Below are 15,494 nucleotides of genomic sequence, written 5' to 3' on the forward strand. Positions count from 1 at the left end.
GGAGAAAGAACTTTGCTCCAGCCTGTTTCTCTTCTGCCCGCATAAGATGTGCTTTCAAGATGTACAGCACGGATTGTTGCTCATCTCAGTGGGTTTGGGGCTTTTAGCCAGAGTTCTCCTGAGTTTCGTTCTGGTGGAAACTCACACTGTCATTTGCAGCAGGCAGGCCTAAAGGAGGAGGAGCCATGGGCAGGACAGGTGTCTGATATGTCCAGACTGAAAAACGCAGAGGTTGCAAATCTTGTGTGTGTGTGTGTGCGTGTGTGAGAGTGAGTGAGTGTGAGAGAGAGAGGCAGAAGAAGTATAGGTTTAGTGTAGGTTCAGATTTTGCACACAGAAATATTATCAGTCAGTCAGTTGTCCATGTGCCTGTCATTTCCTTCGAACTCTACTTTGTGTCTTCTACATTATTCCTTCCAGAACATGCACTATGCTCCTTTTTAAAACAACTTTCTTTTCGGTGTCCCCCCTAAATTGGTGTGGCGGCCGCAGTAATGGGGACGCTGTGCCGGTCCGTTGTGGTGAAGAGAGAGTTGAGCCGAAAAGCAAAGCTCTCAATTTATCGGTCGGTCTACGTTCCTACCCTCACCTATGGTCATGAACTTTGGGTCGTGACAGAAAGAACGAGATCCTGGATACAAGTGGCTGAAATTAGCTTCCTCCGTAGGGTGGCTTGTGTGGTCTTTTTTTCTGCTACTACTTTTCTACTTTCTGCCATGACAACCTAAATTTCCACTTGTGGGACTAATAAAGGATTATCTTACCTATTTTTTATAAACCTACCTGCCCTTTTTAGTCATCATTTGGTGAAAAGAAAACTCCATGATGCAAAATATGCCAATGGCAGACAGAAATACCAGCAGCAAACGAAGCAAACTCTATGTCATTTTGTCTATGAAAAAATGGGAGAGTTATAATACAATTTCTAAACATATATATGAACACCATGAAAGCAAACTCAGATAATGATGTAGTGGTAAGACATTGAATATGGGCATATAGAGTGAATTAGAAAATACTACCACCACAATCACTAACAAGAAGAACAAAAAGAAGAAGATTAAGGAGAAGAATAAGATCAAAATTAAGAAGATGATTATGAGGAATAACATGAAGATGAAGAATAGGATTTTTTTTAAACTCAAGATTTTTATATGGAAAATGAAATAGAAAAATACCAAAAAAAGAGGGGATAAATTTGAGGATGGACAACCAAAACAATAACACAGACCCTCTCAGGATTTAGGAGAAATACATTCTTGAAAATGTGACAAAAGCATATCCTGGAAAAGCATAATGAGGGCCTTTGACTTGGTGTTTCTCCAAAAATCTTGTTGCCCTGTATTTGCCCGTATTTCAGGATAATTGTCTGCTGCGCGGTGTCACATCTGAGGTAGCTGTTACAGAGCTGTTACTGGGATGAGGCAACAGATGCTCCGGCGACCAATGCGGCCGGAGTCACCCAGTACAAGTGTTGCGAGAGCTGACATCTCTACAGACCATGTCATTTGGGGATGACGTACCGCTGCTACCACTGTTGGTAGGGTGATAGTGGCTCAGCTTGTAAGGGTTCATCCTGTAACTGGTGGGTTGCCAGTTCGACCCCCTGCTGTGTCCTTGGACAAGATACTTTCCCTGTTGATGGTGGCCAGAATTGGGGTTGTATAAAATATATAATGTAGTAATCTCACTTTACACTGAAAACAAATGTATAGGTCACTCGGTGTGAATTCAAGGACTCTAGTGCATGTACAATTATTGATCAACTGTGTAGATGTTCAGTTTTCTAGCAATCTCAGGGTATAATAAATTATATTATTCAGAGAAAAAACTCAACGTGCTGTTTTGTGGAGACAACCAGGGCTGATTGATTCATCCACCCTGCCAAACCTTCTTTTTTTATGACTTATTTTCCAATGTCATCAATCTATAAAACCTACCAGTTAAATCTGTGTAATATGCTGATAATAAAACCAACACCTGATTAGACGTAATAAGGCAGTAGCCTTTATTTCGCAGACATGATACTGGAGGCACTGACAGAAAACATTTAGTAACAATGCATGCAGATTCTATCTAACCAGCCAATAAGCTCACAGTGCCTAAACAGAAACAGCTTACACAGATGCATGAAGGGTAATGCGTGATTTTAAGCTGATCTCTACACACAACGGGAATGCCGTACACAGACATCATTTAAAGTTTGGCACCAGTAGACAATCATGATCTAAAGAAATTCCAACAACACAAGCATATTGTTAAAATACAGGGCTTTGTAACTTCAGGTCATGGCTTTCCCATTACAGGCATGTCTGGCTTAAAAAGAACCACTTGAACAATAATCATTCCAAACTAGGATATAGAGCTTGAATCAGGCCATGAGGGTCTGTCGCAATCACTCCGTCGGATGAATGTTCAGCAAAGACAAAGTAGTATGGATCCTTTAGGAAAACAACACAGCTCTTGGTCTGCTTTAAATGTATTCAGCAAGAATTATTTTAGTTTCAGTGTATATAAACTTAAATGTACCTTTTTAACCTTAAATCTAAAGTATTTACATTTTGGTTTAAATAAATCTGAAGAAAAATACATATTTTCAGATATCTAGACAGTGTTGGATCTGTACTGATAGAGAGGTAAAGTCAGACATGGCTGATGGCTTTAGGTTCCAACTGCATCACATATACTAACTAAACAGACCACAGGATGAGCCGAAGGATTCTAAGAAAACTAAAACACAGAACCAACAGTTCTTATAGAATAAGAATGTAATAAGACACTGATTACCCAAACAACTCAAACCTGTTCAGTTACATTCAGTGTCAACTGCTGGGGCAAAATACATTTAAATCAAAGTTCACACAAGGACCCAAGTAACTCTAGTTGTGGTCTAAAAGGCAAGAGGTACGTTTTAAAAATAGGTCATACTGGAAATATCATCAATTAAAACTTTTTTGTTTAAATGGATCCTAAATCCACTGGATTCACTAACAAGATGGTTAAATGAAAATCTCTGTGACAGACAGGAAGACATTATATACTTACTTTAAATTATGTTGCTTAGTTTCCTACTATATTGTTTGAAGCACAACCCAAATATCCTGAGCAAAAAACTGAACATTTAACAATTTCTCACAAAAGCAAAAAGAAAAAAACGGAGGTTGAATAAGCTTATAAGTATAAGTAGAGTTTGCATCGGTTCAGACCACATGGATTCACACAGGGCAGGTGGATAAATGCATTAGTTGTACACAATCTAAGCAAGACTTTTGTATTTGGAAATGGATGTTAACAGAATCATAAACTAAATCAAATCGAATCTAATTTCTGTGGCTGGAATCTGGGCTGGAATAAAATGTCCTACAGCTGTTTGTAAATGGAAATGTGAGTTTTAGCCTTTTTTACACAGTTACTTGTCAACAACAATAAACTTGACCTCTGCTCTTTAACTCTACTGGTGTCCATTTCCTGCCTATTGAATACATGAATGCTGAAGAGCAAAGAAATAAGAGAAAAAGCTCTGATTTTCACCATGGTCCATTTATAAAAGAAGCAGACATGTCTCCACAACTCATTCATTCTCATTCCATGGGTTAACATGGCACTTTGGTAATTGCATGTTGTACTATTCTTCTGCCCCAATAGGTGAAGGGAGTGAAACTGCAAAGCTCAGACTTCACCATATCATTGATCTGAATAACTGACAGGTCTGACTGACACCTTGATAATAAGAGTCTATCCACAAAAGCTGAAGAAACTCAGGTATGGATTGTGCTTCCATGACTTGATAAGCAGGTTCCCATCTGATTTTCTACTGATGAGCATAAAAATGCATCCATCTGATTGATAAACTTTCTGCAACATAGTTTTTTTTTTGATGATGGATTAAATATTTTATAAAGCTGCTGGTTTCCAGTTTTCAATTCAACTTTTCCTTTATTACATTTTAGAACATTATGTATTTCCTCTGAAACCACTGATCAATAATAGATGTTGTGCTATAAACCTACCTGATTCACACAGCTGCTTGAATGTTCCCAAAGCTTGTTCATTTTTAAACAGAGATATATTTGCAGTAGATCCTAACCAAACATATAAATACCAGTCTGGTTAAGTTAGAAGACCAAACGTGGGTTGAGCAGCACAATGTGAATTTAAATGAAAGATTTTTAAGATATTTGAAAGTTTGAAATGTTATTCCTTTTGTGTTGGATTAACGTCATTTTAACAAAACTTTAGGTCTGACTGACTTCATAAGATCCCATCAGATTTGTTATGCCACATACTACATGTAGAAAACAAAAAGTACAACAGCTTCCTTCATGCAATGACAAAGAACTGATCCAGATATTCAATAAAAAATGATATTTTTGTTTTCTTCAGAACTGGCTCGATTTCTCCCTCATTTGCTCAGACAGGATTGAACTCTGACATGTGAGCCATCATGGGCTGAATAAAGACATGATGTCCACATTATGTTGACAGACATTAAATCAACAGAGTATACTCCAGTAAACGTTTTACCTTTTCTTCTGGAAACAAACAAGCTCATAGGGTACATTTCAGTCTCTTTCTACTGTCTATGCCATGAGGATTTATCGTCGATGTTGGATGAAAGCAGTGAGCATCAGGATGGTTACAGAATCACAACACTACACTGTATGTACACAGCAAGGCCTCACCCAGGGAAGAGGACAGGAAGCAGTGTGTGTTTGATTAATGTTTGGATTCTCGGGGGTAGAACTCAGCCAAGGTGCTCTGAGGGATTCTCTTCAGCATTTCTTTGGGGAAGATCCTCATGAGCTGCCAACCAATGTCCAGAGTCTCAAACACACTTCTGTTCTCATAGGCCCCTGGACACACAGACAGGTGCACAGCAGATCTTTAATAAATTTGGTTGACCATGAGAGTTGGCCTGTTTACCGGGTCTTCAGCTTTTACATTAGTCTAGATTTTTGTTAGGTCTGGTAATAAGTGATATTAAAGCATGGGTCAGATGAAGGAAGAGTGTCACACTGCAGTGAGTTGATATACATATTTAGCAACAGACGGACGAGTTGATCAGAGCATTTCTTCATAAATTCAAGTTGAACACAAAACACCTGATGACCACTGCACCTTGGGAGATGAAGTTCTTCTCAAATTTCGTGAGGAACTCCAGATAAAGAAGGTCATCAGCAGTAAGAGCCTCTTCTCCCACCACCGCCTTCATGGCCTGGACATCTTTTCCTATGGCATAACATGCATACTACACACACACACACACACACACACAGCTTAAGTACAGTGTGGTAAAGGCCTCTTAGCACAGTATAGAAAGGGTTTTGTACACACAAGCTGGTTGGAAACATCAGAGTGGTCTTTGCGGGTCATTCCCTCCCCGATAGCAGACTTCATTAGTCGAGAGAGAGATGGTAGCACGTTGATAGGGGGGTAGATCTGACCAGAGGAAGGAAAGAGGATAAGGACAAAATAATCAAAAGGATAATTTAAATAATTCTATTCTATACAGACTGCACAAAAGAACTAAAGGAACACCTTTTAATTAGAGTAAAATATCAGTTAATCTTGTGGAGTATAGAAAGTTCAGTAGTAGAGTAGGCTCGCTGTCAGCTTTTTAGTGTTAATGAAATTAACAACAGGTGCACTGAAGAGGCAACAATGAGATGCCCCCAAAAACAGGAATGGTTTTGCACAGACTATTTTCCCTCCTCATTTTTTGGCTGCTTTTCAGTAGTTTTGCATTTGACCAGGGTCAGTGTCACTACTGGTAGCAGGGGGCAATACCTGGACTCTACAAAGGTTGCTGAGATTCCAGGAGGAGGCAGGTACTGTAGGAGAGCTGGACAGGGCCATCAGAGGTCCTTACTCCTCAGCAGAACCAGTATCTGCTCCTTTGTGCAAAGAGGAACAGGATGAGTCAAGCCAGAGTCCCATAAAGTGACTTCCAGCAGGCCACTGGCGTGAACGTCTTCCCATAACCCCAGAGTCCAGATGGTAAAACTCAAACTACAACCTGTATTTGATATAATCTCCAAAATTAAACTGTACGCTTATTAAAATGCACAAACTGCATTATGAAGATGGTGATAGAGCTAGTAGGCTGTTGGCACTATAATTGAAACATTAATCCTCATTGTAGCTCATTACCCAAATCCAGAAAACCATTAGAAAAAGACTTCATAAGGGTGATCTGAGGGCCCAACGTCCTCTAGTAGCCTCTGTGCTCACTGCCTGGCACCATGGAGCTCGAGTGGTACACCAGAATAAGCAGGTTCTGCACTGGTGCCCTGTTCTTTTCACAGATGTGAGCAGGTTCACTCTGAGCTCTTGTGACAGACGTGAAAGGGTCTGAAGATGCTGCGTTGAACGTTATGCTGCCTGCAGCATTGTTCAGCATGATCAGTTGGTTGGTGGGTCAGTGTTGGTCTGGGAGGCAAAACCGTGGAGGGATGCACAGATCTGCGCAGTGCAGTGGGTCCTGGGGTACTCCTGGTGCATGATAATGTTGGCCTCATGAGGCAAGAGTATGCAGGAGGTTCCTGAAGGATGAAGGAATTGATACTATTGACTTGCCTCCAAGCTCCCCTGACATCTCTAGGACATCATGATTTGCCGTCTTTTTGTTCCAGACACATTACCCATTCCATATCAGTATGGATGTCCAGCATGATTTATTTTCCAATGGAGATCTGATGCATTTTCGAAGTGTTCTTTTAATGTTTTTGAGCAGTGTATAATATTTCAATAAGGAACTCCAAAACCTTGACATGAAACTGATCTAAGTGTTTGAAGAGTTTATTAAACCTTTCAAATCAGTCATTCTGACCAGCTTCACAACACCGGCTGGTGGTGCTAAGACCACAAAGCAAAGCTGACAGTACATTGCAGAGGAAGGGGTTAAAAAACTCACAGTGCAAACAAGATAAAACAGACACATTTATGCTGAAAAGGTAAAGCCATAAATGACTCAGTCAACCGTGTCAAATCAAGATGAATCTAAAACCAAAATACTTTCAAGTCAAAACCAAAAGGTCAAGTCTATAATCAAAGGAGGCAAGTAGGTTGAAGTCAAAACCAGAAGAGTTGAGTTGAGACTTAGATCAAGTTCAACATCCGCCTGCAAGTTCAAGTCAACACAAATAAGCCTTGATTCAGATCTCAGATCAAAACGTACCAGCTGCAAACCTGATCTTCTCTCTAGATAAAGGAGTATGAAGTCAGGTCTCAGGTAACAACCAAACCACGTCTCAAGGTCAAATAGCCCTGGGTGAACATCCTTGGGCCAATGTCCTTCCAGGCAAGATAATTAATTCTGACATACAACCACAAGTCAAGACTAACAGGTCTGATTTCAGGTTTCAGGTTTAGACTACGAAATCTGCTTTCAGGTTCAGGTCAGGAAAAGAGCAAACAACTATTAATAGCTCAGTAGAAATAAAATGTATTTCTATCACAAGGTTTACCAAAGTACCTCACAAGCTAGCTTAAAACAGACAAGAAACAAACAATTAATATGATAAATACTGGACAGATATGATCAAACTTACTAAAACAATCTACAATGATGTGATACCACAACCTAAATGACCTGATAGGACTCTAAACTAAATCAATGTTCATCAGCATGAAACTGAAAGGAAATATTTTACATCCAAAGGCAGCATAAACAGTCATATTCAATAAATTAGAATATTCGTTCTGATGAGGCTCAATTGTCAGATTAAAAGTACCCTTTGAAAAGAACAACCTTTAAGCAGATATTAAACATACTTCTCATTAAGCTCATGTTTCTGTTTCAAAATGTTGTTTTCATTTCTCTGATATACAGGTCCTTCTCAAAATATTAGCATATTGTGATAAAGTTCATTATTTTCCATAATGTCATGATGAAAATTTAACATTCATATATTTTAGATTCATTGCACACTAACTGAAATATTTCAGGTCTTTTATTGTCTTAATACGGATGATTTTGGCATACAGCTCATGAAAACCCAAAATTCCTATCTCACAAAATTAGCATATTTCATCCGACCAATAAAAGAAAAGTGTTTTTAATACAAAAAACGTCAACCTTCAAATAATCATGTACAGTTATGCACTCAATACTTGGTCGGGAATCCTTTTGCAGAAATGACTGCTTCAATGCGGCGTGGCATGGAGGCAATCAGCCTGTGGCACTGCTGAGGTCTTATGGAGGCCCAGGATGCTTCGATAGCGGCCTTTAGCTCATCCAGAGTGTTGGGTCTTGAGTCTCTCAACGTTCACTTCACAATATCCCACAGATTCTCTATGTGGTTCAGGTCAGGAGAGTTGGCAGGCCAATTGAGCACAGTGATACCATGGTCAGTAAACCATTTACCAGTGGTTTTGGCACTGTGAGCAGGTGCCAGGTCGTGCTGAAAAATGAAATCTTCATCTCCATAAAGCTTTTTAGCAGATGGAAGCATGAAGTGCTCCAAAATCTCCTGATAGCTAGCTGCATTGACCCTGCCCTTGATAAAACACAGTGGACCAACACCAGCAGCTGACACGGTACCCCAGACCATCACTGACTGTGGGTACTTGACACTGGACTTCTGGCATTTCCTTCTCCCCAGTCTTCCTCCAGACTCTGGCACCTTGATTTCTGAATGACATGCAGAATTTGCTTTCATCTGAAAGAAGTACTTTGGACCACTGGGCAACAGTCCATTGCTGCTTCTCTGTAGCCCAGGTCAGGCGCTTCTGCTGCTGTTTCTGGTTCAAAAGTGGCTTGACCTGGGGAATGCGGCACCTGTAGCCCATTTCCTGCACACGCCTGTGCACGGTGGCTCTGGATTGTTTCTACTCCAGACTCAGTCCACTGCTTCCGCAGGTCCCCCAAGGTCTGGAATCGGCCCTTCTCCACAATCTTCCTCAGGGTCCGGTCACCTCTTCTCGTTGTGCAGCGTTTTCTGCCACACTTTTTCCTTCCCACAGACTTCCCACTGAGGTGCCTTGATACAGCACTCTGGGAACAGCCTATTCGTTCAGAAATGTCTTTCTGTGTCTTACCCTCTTGCTTGAGGGTGTCAATAGTGGCCTTCTGGACAGCAGTCAGGTCGGCAGTCTTACCCATGATTGGGGTTTTGAGTGATGAATCAGGCTGGGAGTTTTAAAGGCCTCAGGAATCTTTTGCAGGTGTTTAGAGTTAACTCGTTGATTCAGATGATTAGGTTCATAGCTCGTTTAGAGACCCTTTTAATGATATGCTAATTTTGTGAGATAGGAATTTTGGGTTTTCATGAGCTGTATGCCAAAATCATCCGTATTAAGACAATAAAAGACCTGAAATATTTCAGTTAGTGAGCAATGAATCTAAAATATATGAATGTTAAATTTTCATCATGACATTATGGAAAATAATGAACTTTATCACAATATGCTAATATTTTGAGAAGGACCTGTACACTGCCCGGCCAAAAAAAAAAGTCACCACAAAAAAAAAACGCCTTTAGCTATGATTATTGCAGACATTGTTTCAATAAGTTTCTGCAATGTTACAAGATTTATTTCCACCCAGTGTTGCATTAATTTTTCACCAAGATCTTCCATTGATGATGGTAGAGTCTGACCGCTACGCAAAGTCTTCTCCAGCACATCCCAAAGATTTTCAATGGAGTTAAGGTCTGGACTCTGTGGTGGACAATCCATGTGTAAGAATGATGTCTCATGCTCCCTGAACCACTCTTTCACAATTCGAGCCTGATGAATCTTGGTATTGTCATCTTGGAATATGCCCGTGCCATCAGGGAAGAAAAGATCCATTGATGGAATAATCTGGTCATTCAGTATATTCAGGTAGTCAGCTGACCTCATTCTTTGAACACATAATGTTAACTGAACCCAGACCTGACCACCTGCAGCAACCCCAGATCATAGCACTGTCCCCACAGGCTGGTACAGTAGGCACTAGGCATGATGGGTGCTTTACTTCACCTGCCTCTCTTCTTACCCTGATGTGCCCATCACTCTGGAACAGGGTAAATCTGGACTCATCAGACCATATGACCTTCTTCCATTGCTCCAGAGTCCTATCTTTATGCTCCCTAGCAAATTGATGCATTTTGTCTGGTTAGCCACTGATTAGTGGTTTTCTTAAGGCTACACAGCTGTTCAGTCCCAATCCCTTGAGTTCCCTTCGTATTGTGCGTGTGGAAATGCTCTTACTTTCACTATTAAACACAGCCCGGAGTTCTACTGTTGTTTTTCTTCGATTTGATTTCACCAAACGTTTAAGTGATCACCGATCACAATCATTCAAGATTTTGTTCCCGCCACATTTCTTCCTCGAAGACGATGGGTCCCTACTATCCTTCCAGATGTTAATAATGCCTTGGACAGTTCTTAACCCAATTCGTACCTGTTTGCTTAGTTAAGTCCAGGTGGTGACTTTTATTTTGGCCAGGCAGTCTAATATTCTGATCTGTCGTGTTTTTTTTTTTTTGGCTGTAAGCAGAAAATCATCAAAATTAACAGTGTTATGATAATTACAGGATTGAAGACAGTCTGTGTGGAATTAATGTATAAAAAGTGTTTTGTTTAGTGATGGAGTTAATGAGATAAATAAACTTTTTAATAATACTCTAATTTATTGAATATAACTGTGTATTGAAAATAAAGTCGGGCCCAAAATGGATTCTTTAGGTACACCATAACGATTAGTAGCTGAAGAAGAGGAGTATTCCCCCATGAACACAGAAGAAGACCTTTCTGACAAATAAGATCTAAACCTGGACAGGGCGCCTTGCTTCCAAGACTCAACAAGAAGTCTTCTTGTAATTGACTGTGTCAGAGACAGCAGGTAAATGTAACAGAACTAAAACAAAAGGAGGAACCTAAATCACCAGATAACTACTCCAAGTACAGTCTTAGTGCTATTCCAGGATTTCAGACCGGACTCGAAGTCTTCACAAACACCACAGTTATCTGGAAACGTCTGAAATTGACTGAGTGACATTTTCTGAAACCTTAGAAATAAAGGTAATTTAGATATCAGTTAGATAAAAAAGGATCCTAAGCCATAGAAAACACCTTCCATCTTAAACCAGATCCAATGTCAACATCAGGAAGTATAAAGTAGCTCCCCATCTGATGAAAACATCTGATGAAAAGTCCAAAAATCACATGTTCCATCAAGATTAATATTGTGATAATGATGATAATAATGTGATAACGATATTGATTATGATTAACCCTAATTTTCTGGACACTTTTCTTTATTTACCATTACATACTGTTCCAACCACGCTCAATGACTCATAGCATCTAAGGTCACTAAAGAAACACTCGTGGAGAGGGTGTCAGGGGAAGGTAAAGTCCTTTCAACTGGCCCCATATAATATAGAGAAGCAGAGACACATGAAATAATGTATCCTAACAAATATTGCATCCAACCATTCTTTTATGGTTGCGCATGGCACACATTGTGACAAATGTGATTTAATATAATGTGCAGCGCTAATTATTTGGTTAGGACTAGCATTCCAAGTCAAGACTAGCACAATACAACAACCAGATTCAGCTCCCAAAGAAACAAATCACAACTGAGTCTAAAATCCAGTCTGTTTTAATTCTGAAGGCCTTTCTTAATAAACATGGTACAATCAAAAACTGTCAGGTAGTTAAGATTACCAAGTTGGAAGAAAGATGCAAAACTAAGCCTACATTTCTCAACTCAGGTCTTCAAAATCAAGACAAAAAACAGAATCAACAGGGTGAAAAAAGCATCATACTGGAAATCATACAGAACAAAACCAACGTCTTGTTCAGAAACATGTTGGAAACGTTTTAAAGAAGAGGAGGGAATAACCTGTCTGTTGTGAAGCTGTCTATCCACATAAATCTGTCCCTCAGTGATGTAACCAGTGAGGTCAGGAATAGGATGGGTGATGTCTGAAAGGCAAAGAAAGGGTTGCTTTGTAAAAGCTGCTAACATTCTGAGCTCATGTGACAGCGAGTACCATCATTGGGCATGGTGAGGATGGGGATCTGGGTGATGGAGCCATTGCGGCCCTCTACTCTGCCGGCCCTCTCATAGATGGTAGCTAAATCAGTGTACATGTAGCCAGGGAAACCTCGGCGGCCTGGCACCTCCTCTCTGGCAGCAGACACCTGGGAGAGAACACATGAAACCCTTTTCCATTTGATCAAGTAACATCAGAAAACATACTATACTAGAAAATGACAGACCTCTCGAAGAGCCTCAGCATAGGAGCTCATGTCGGTGAGGATGACAAGGACATGCTTCTCACACTGATAGGCCAGATACTCTGCTGATGTCAGAGCTAAACGAGGAGTGATGATTCGCTCAATTCTGCACAAACCAAGAAATGTACTTTATTTACTAAACTAATATTTCATATTCATCATATTTCGTAACAGTCAACATGAACAAATAAAACTTTCTATGGTTTCATTTAAAAGAGTAATGTATTAAATATTTTAATCTCAACAACAAGACGATTACCCTTAAAAACGAATGATCATCAATATGTTTCTGCAGCACCACTGAATAATTGAATGTTTTATTTTGAGTTTTTCTGACACATAGTTTCTGTCCAGTGTTAGACCAAATCCAAGGTTGTTGGTTAAGGTTCTCTGGTTCCAAGATTCGATTAAACCACTAGGAAATTCCTAAAATTTGGGTTTTGTTGAGCTAAAACGATCATCATTTCAGAAAATTTCAATATCAAAGTATATATCCAAACACATCTTAGAATAAAGCCATACGTGGGGTCATTGGCCAGGTTGAGGAACAGACAAACATTGTCCATGGATCCATTTTCCTCAAAATCTGACTTAAAGAACCTGGCAGTCTCCATGTTGACCTAAAGGAGAGAGAACGAATGTGCCAGTTATGCTAGAGCAAGGTGGAGAGTTGTGCCAAAAATCAGTCAGAAGTGAATATATAAACGTATATAAAGATAATTCAACTTTTCACTTTATACAAATTCATAGAAATAGATGTTTTTTTAATTCCTCCCCAAAACCAGACAATTAGAGGGTTGCAGGTTGGATTCCACCTTCCTCCTGACACACGTTGATGCGAATGTGTGCAGGTTTGTGAGTGACCCTGGGTGAATGTGGCTCTTGTGTAGAGCACTATACGAATTCAGCACATTTACTATTTATATTGGCCTGCAGAAAAACACCAAAGTATTCTGGAGTCAACTGTGAGAGCCTTTATGATGCTCCAAAAAACAAACTGTGAGAAATTATAGAGCACAGACGTTCTGTACTTCTTCACTTCTCTACAAAGAAAAAAGACCTTCACCTGAACTACCTTCTGCTTCTTTCAGCTGCTTTCCTTTGGAGGTCACCCCATCGAATCATCTATTTCCATCTCACCGTATCCCCAACATTCTCCTCTGACATACCAACCCTCTACACACCCTCCTTTCCAACATCCATAAACCTTCCTTGTGGTCTTCTTCTAAATATAAATGCAGTCAAATTCTTTACAGATATTTGAAAACATATCATTTTCCTTCCAATTCACAATCACCAAGACTACTTAGTGTCTTGGACATAACATCAGAAAAAAGCACACGGATGTTTTTGGTTGTAACTTCAGACATTATGGAATGTTTAAGGTGAATTAGAGCTTTTGAATTAAAGCACAAGGTCTCTTTGTAGTTCTGGAACAGAACAATATTAGAATCTCACCCCCATGGCTGCAAAAACAATAGCAAAGTTGTCCTCACTGTAGTCCATCACGTCCTTGGACTTTTTCACTAATCCAGCCTGCCGGCAGATCTGAGCTGCGATCTGACGGGGAGGGAAAAAAGGAAATGAGTCAGAAACTCTCAGAAAAGTTCATTTCTTCACCTTCCACCTTAATTAGAGAACTTTTTAACTTTAAACGTTTCTTCATATGAATGAAATCAGATGAGTTAAAAGGAAATGACATTGAATTCACTAAAAGACAGGAAAGTAAGTTTCTTTTGTTCAGTTTGAAGAAACCAACAATTAGACAGAACCGGTACGGATCTCCTCAGACATCCATATGGAAACCGAGTCTAGATATTTGGGGGAAAATATGGGAGCTGACAGGAACAGGATAAATGAGGTATAAGAAAATGAGAAGGGACTCAGATCTAGGTGTGTTTGAATTCTTCGCTCCCTTTTAAAGGCACGCTAAAAAAGAACATCAGACCATCACTCCAAATCTTGTCTCATGCAATGTCCTTATTTCCAGTTCAGAATTCATTTTAAGATTCTGTTGAGCACATTTGGAGCCCTAAACGGGCCAGCCCACCTAGAGAGTTCTCACATCAACAAATAGATCCTGTCTCAAGCACAAAGGATCTGATGCTTTACAGATGCTGCTCCATCTCTGTGGAACCAGCTCCCCTTATAGGCTAAAACCTTTTTTACGTTTGAATTTGGCATTTCCAGCCTGCTAATTGTCCCAGTAACACATTTATTGGTGTTTTATGTGTAATTTTTTGATGTGATTTTATTTTATTTTATGACCTTTTCATGTTGCTTCTTTTATCGTTGTTGCTTTCAAACATGCTTTTAGATATGACATACAGCACTTTGAACTGTTTTGAGATATGTCATGCCGTATAAAATGTACTTACTATTGGGACTAAGAAATCACCTCCTCATTGTTTTTTTCTATTGGGCCTTAGCTTACCCTCATGATGCTTCTATTTACCTTAAAGCCTGGTTCTGTAAGGTTTTTGATTGGTTTATAATATGTTGACAATGAGAGAAATTTGCCCATTTTCAGTTTGATCCAATCACTGAATGCACCATATGAAAGTGCTAACACTTCATACTGACAACAGCTTTCGATGTGGATGCTGTTACTGAGTAAAGAGGACTCAAAGTTCAGGGGTTTAACCGAAACTTAGGGAAAGTCAGGAGACATTCAAAAGGCAACTGTATTTTCTGCAGCTGGTCAAGACATATCTGCGATTCATTTAGGCAGTGAGAGAGCAAGATTTTTAGCAGACAACAGGAAGGTCAAACAGAGTACATAAAAATTAGAACTAAAGCGCCCCATGCTCTCCCGACCCTCTTGCACTCATTAATGAGCTTTTCTGATGGTGACACAAACGAATGTTTGTACAAAGAAAAACTCTCTTTCTAACTTTCTCCTGAGTTAAGTGATGTGTACAAGAAGTAGTTGATAAAATACTGTCTACCTGTCTGAGGATCTTCTGTTCAAAAAGCTCTTGGGGTATAAGAGGAGCTGTTGTAGCCATAATCTTTCCTGCTGTCTTGATCATTCTGTAAGTCTGAGACTTTTATTTGAATGTTCAATTACCAAACCAACAGGCAGGACATACCTTAATACAGACTCCATGGTTGCTCTGTAAAAAATCTACATAGTATCTCTACAAACACCAACCTCTCTGAGTCTGCGGAGAAAGTGCAGGTGGTGGTGGATCCGGGCACCAACACCTGATGCATGTTGAGCCCATGTTTGGCCACCAGGGGGTGATCCCCAACTGAAG

At 39.8% G+C, this 15,494-nt stretch overlaps 1 protein-coding gene across 2 annotated transcripts in view; it reads right to left on the reverse strand.

Annotated features, from left to right (window-relative positions):
• Positions 1-15,494, reverse strand: part of atp6v1b2 (ATPase H+ transporting V1 subunit B2) — a 39,413-nt gene that overhangs the window by 13,642 nt on the left and 10,277 nt on the right. The window contains exons 7-14 of one of the 2 annotated variants that reach the window (XM_047372887.1): positions 13,693-13,794; positions 12,757-12,854; positions 12,217-12,340; positions 11,988-12,138; positions 11,837-11,919; positions 5,335-5,439; positions 5,119-5,248; positions 4,683-4,853 (exon numbers count right to left, since the gene is read on the reverse strand). In XM_047372887.1, the coding sequence (XP_047228843.1) occupies positions 4,717-4,853; positions 5,119-5,248; positions 5,335-5,439; positions 11,837-11,919; positions 11,988-12,138; positions 12,217-12,340; positions 12,757-12,854; positions 13,693-13,794 (930 nt within the window). In that variant the 3' untranslated portion in view covers positions 4,683-4,716. Of the gene's footprint in view, positions 1-1,984; positions 4,854-5,118; positions 5,249-5,334; positions 5,440-11,836; positions 11,920-11,987; positions 12,139-12,216; positions 12,341-12,756; positions 12,855-13,692; positions 13,795-15,494 lie in introns of those variants that run through there. The other variant, XM_047372886.1, reaches the window with a different exon arrangement.

This window comes from Girardinichthys multiradiatus, chromosome 8 (genome assembly GCF_021462225.1).
Source record: "Girardinichthys multiradiatus isolate DD_20200921_A chromosome 8, DD_fGirMul_XY1, whole genome shotgun sequence".
Lineage (NCBI taxonomy): Eukaryota > Metazoa > Chordata > Actinopteri > Cyprinodontiformes > Goodeidae > Girardinichthys > Girardinichthys multiradiatus.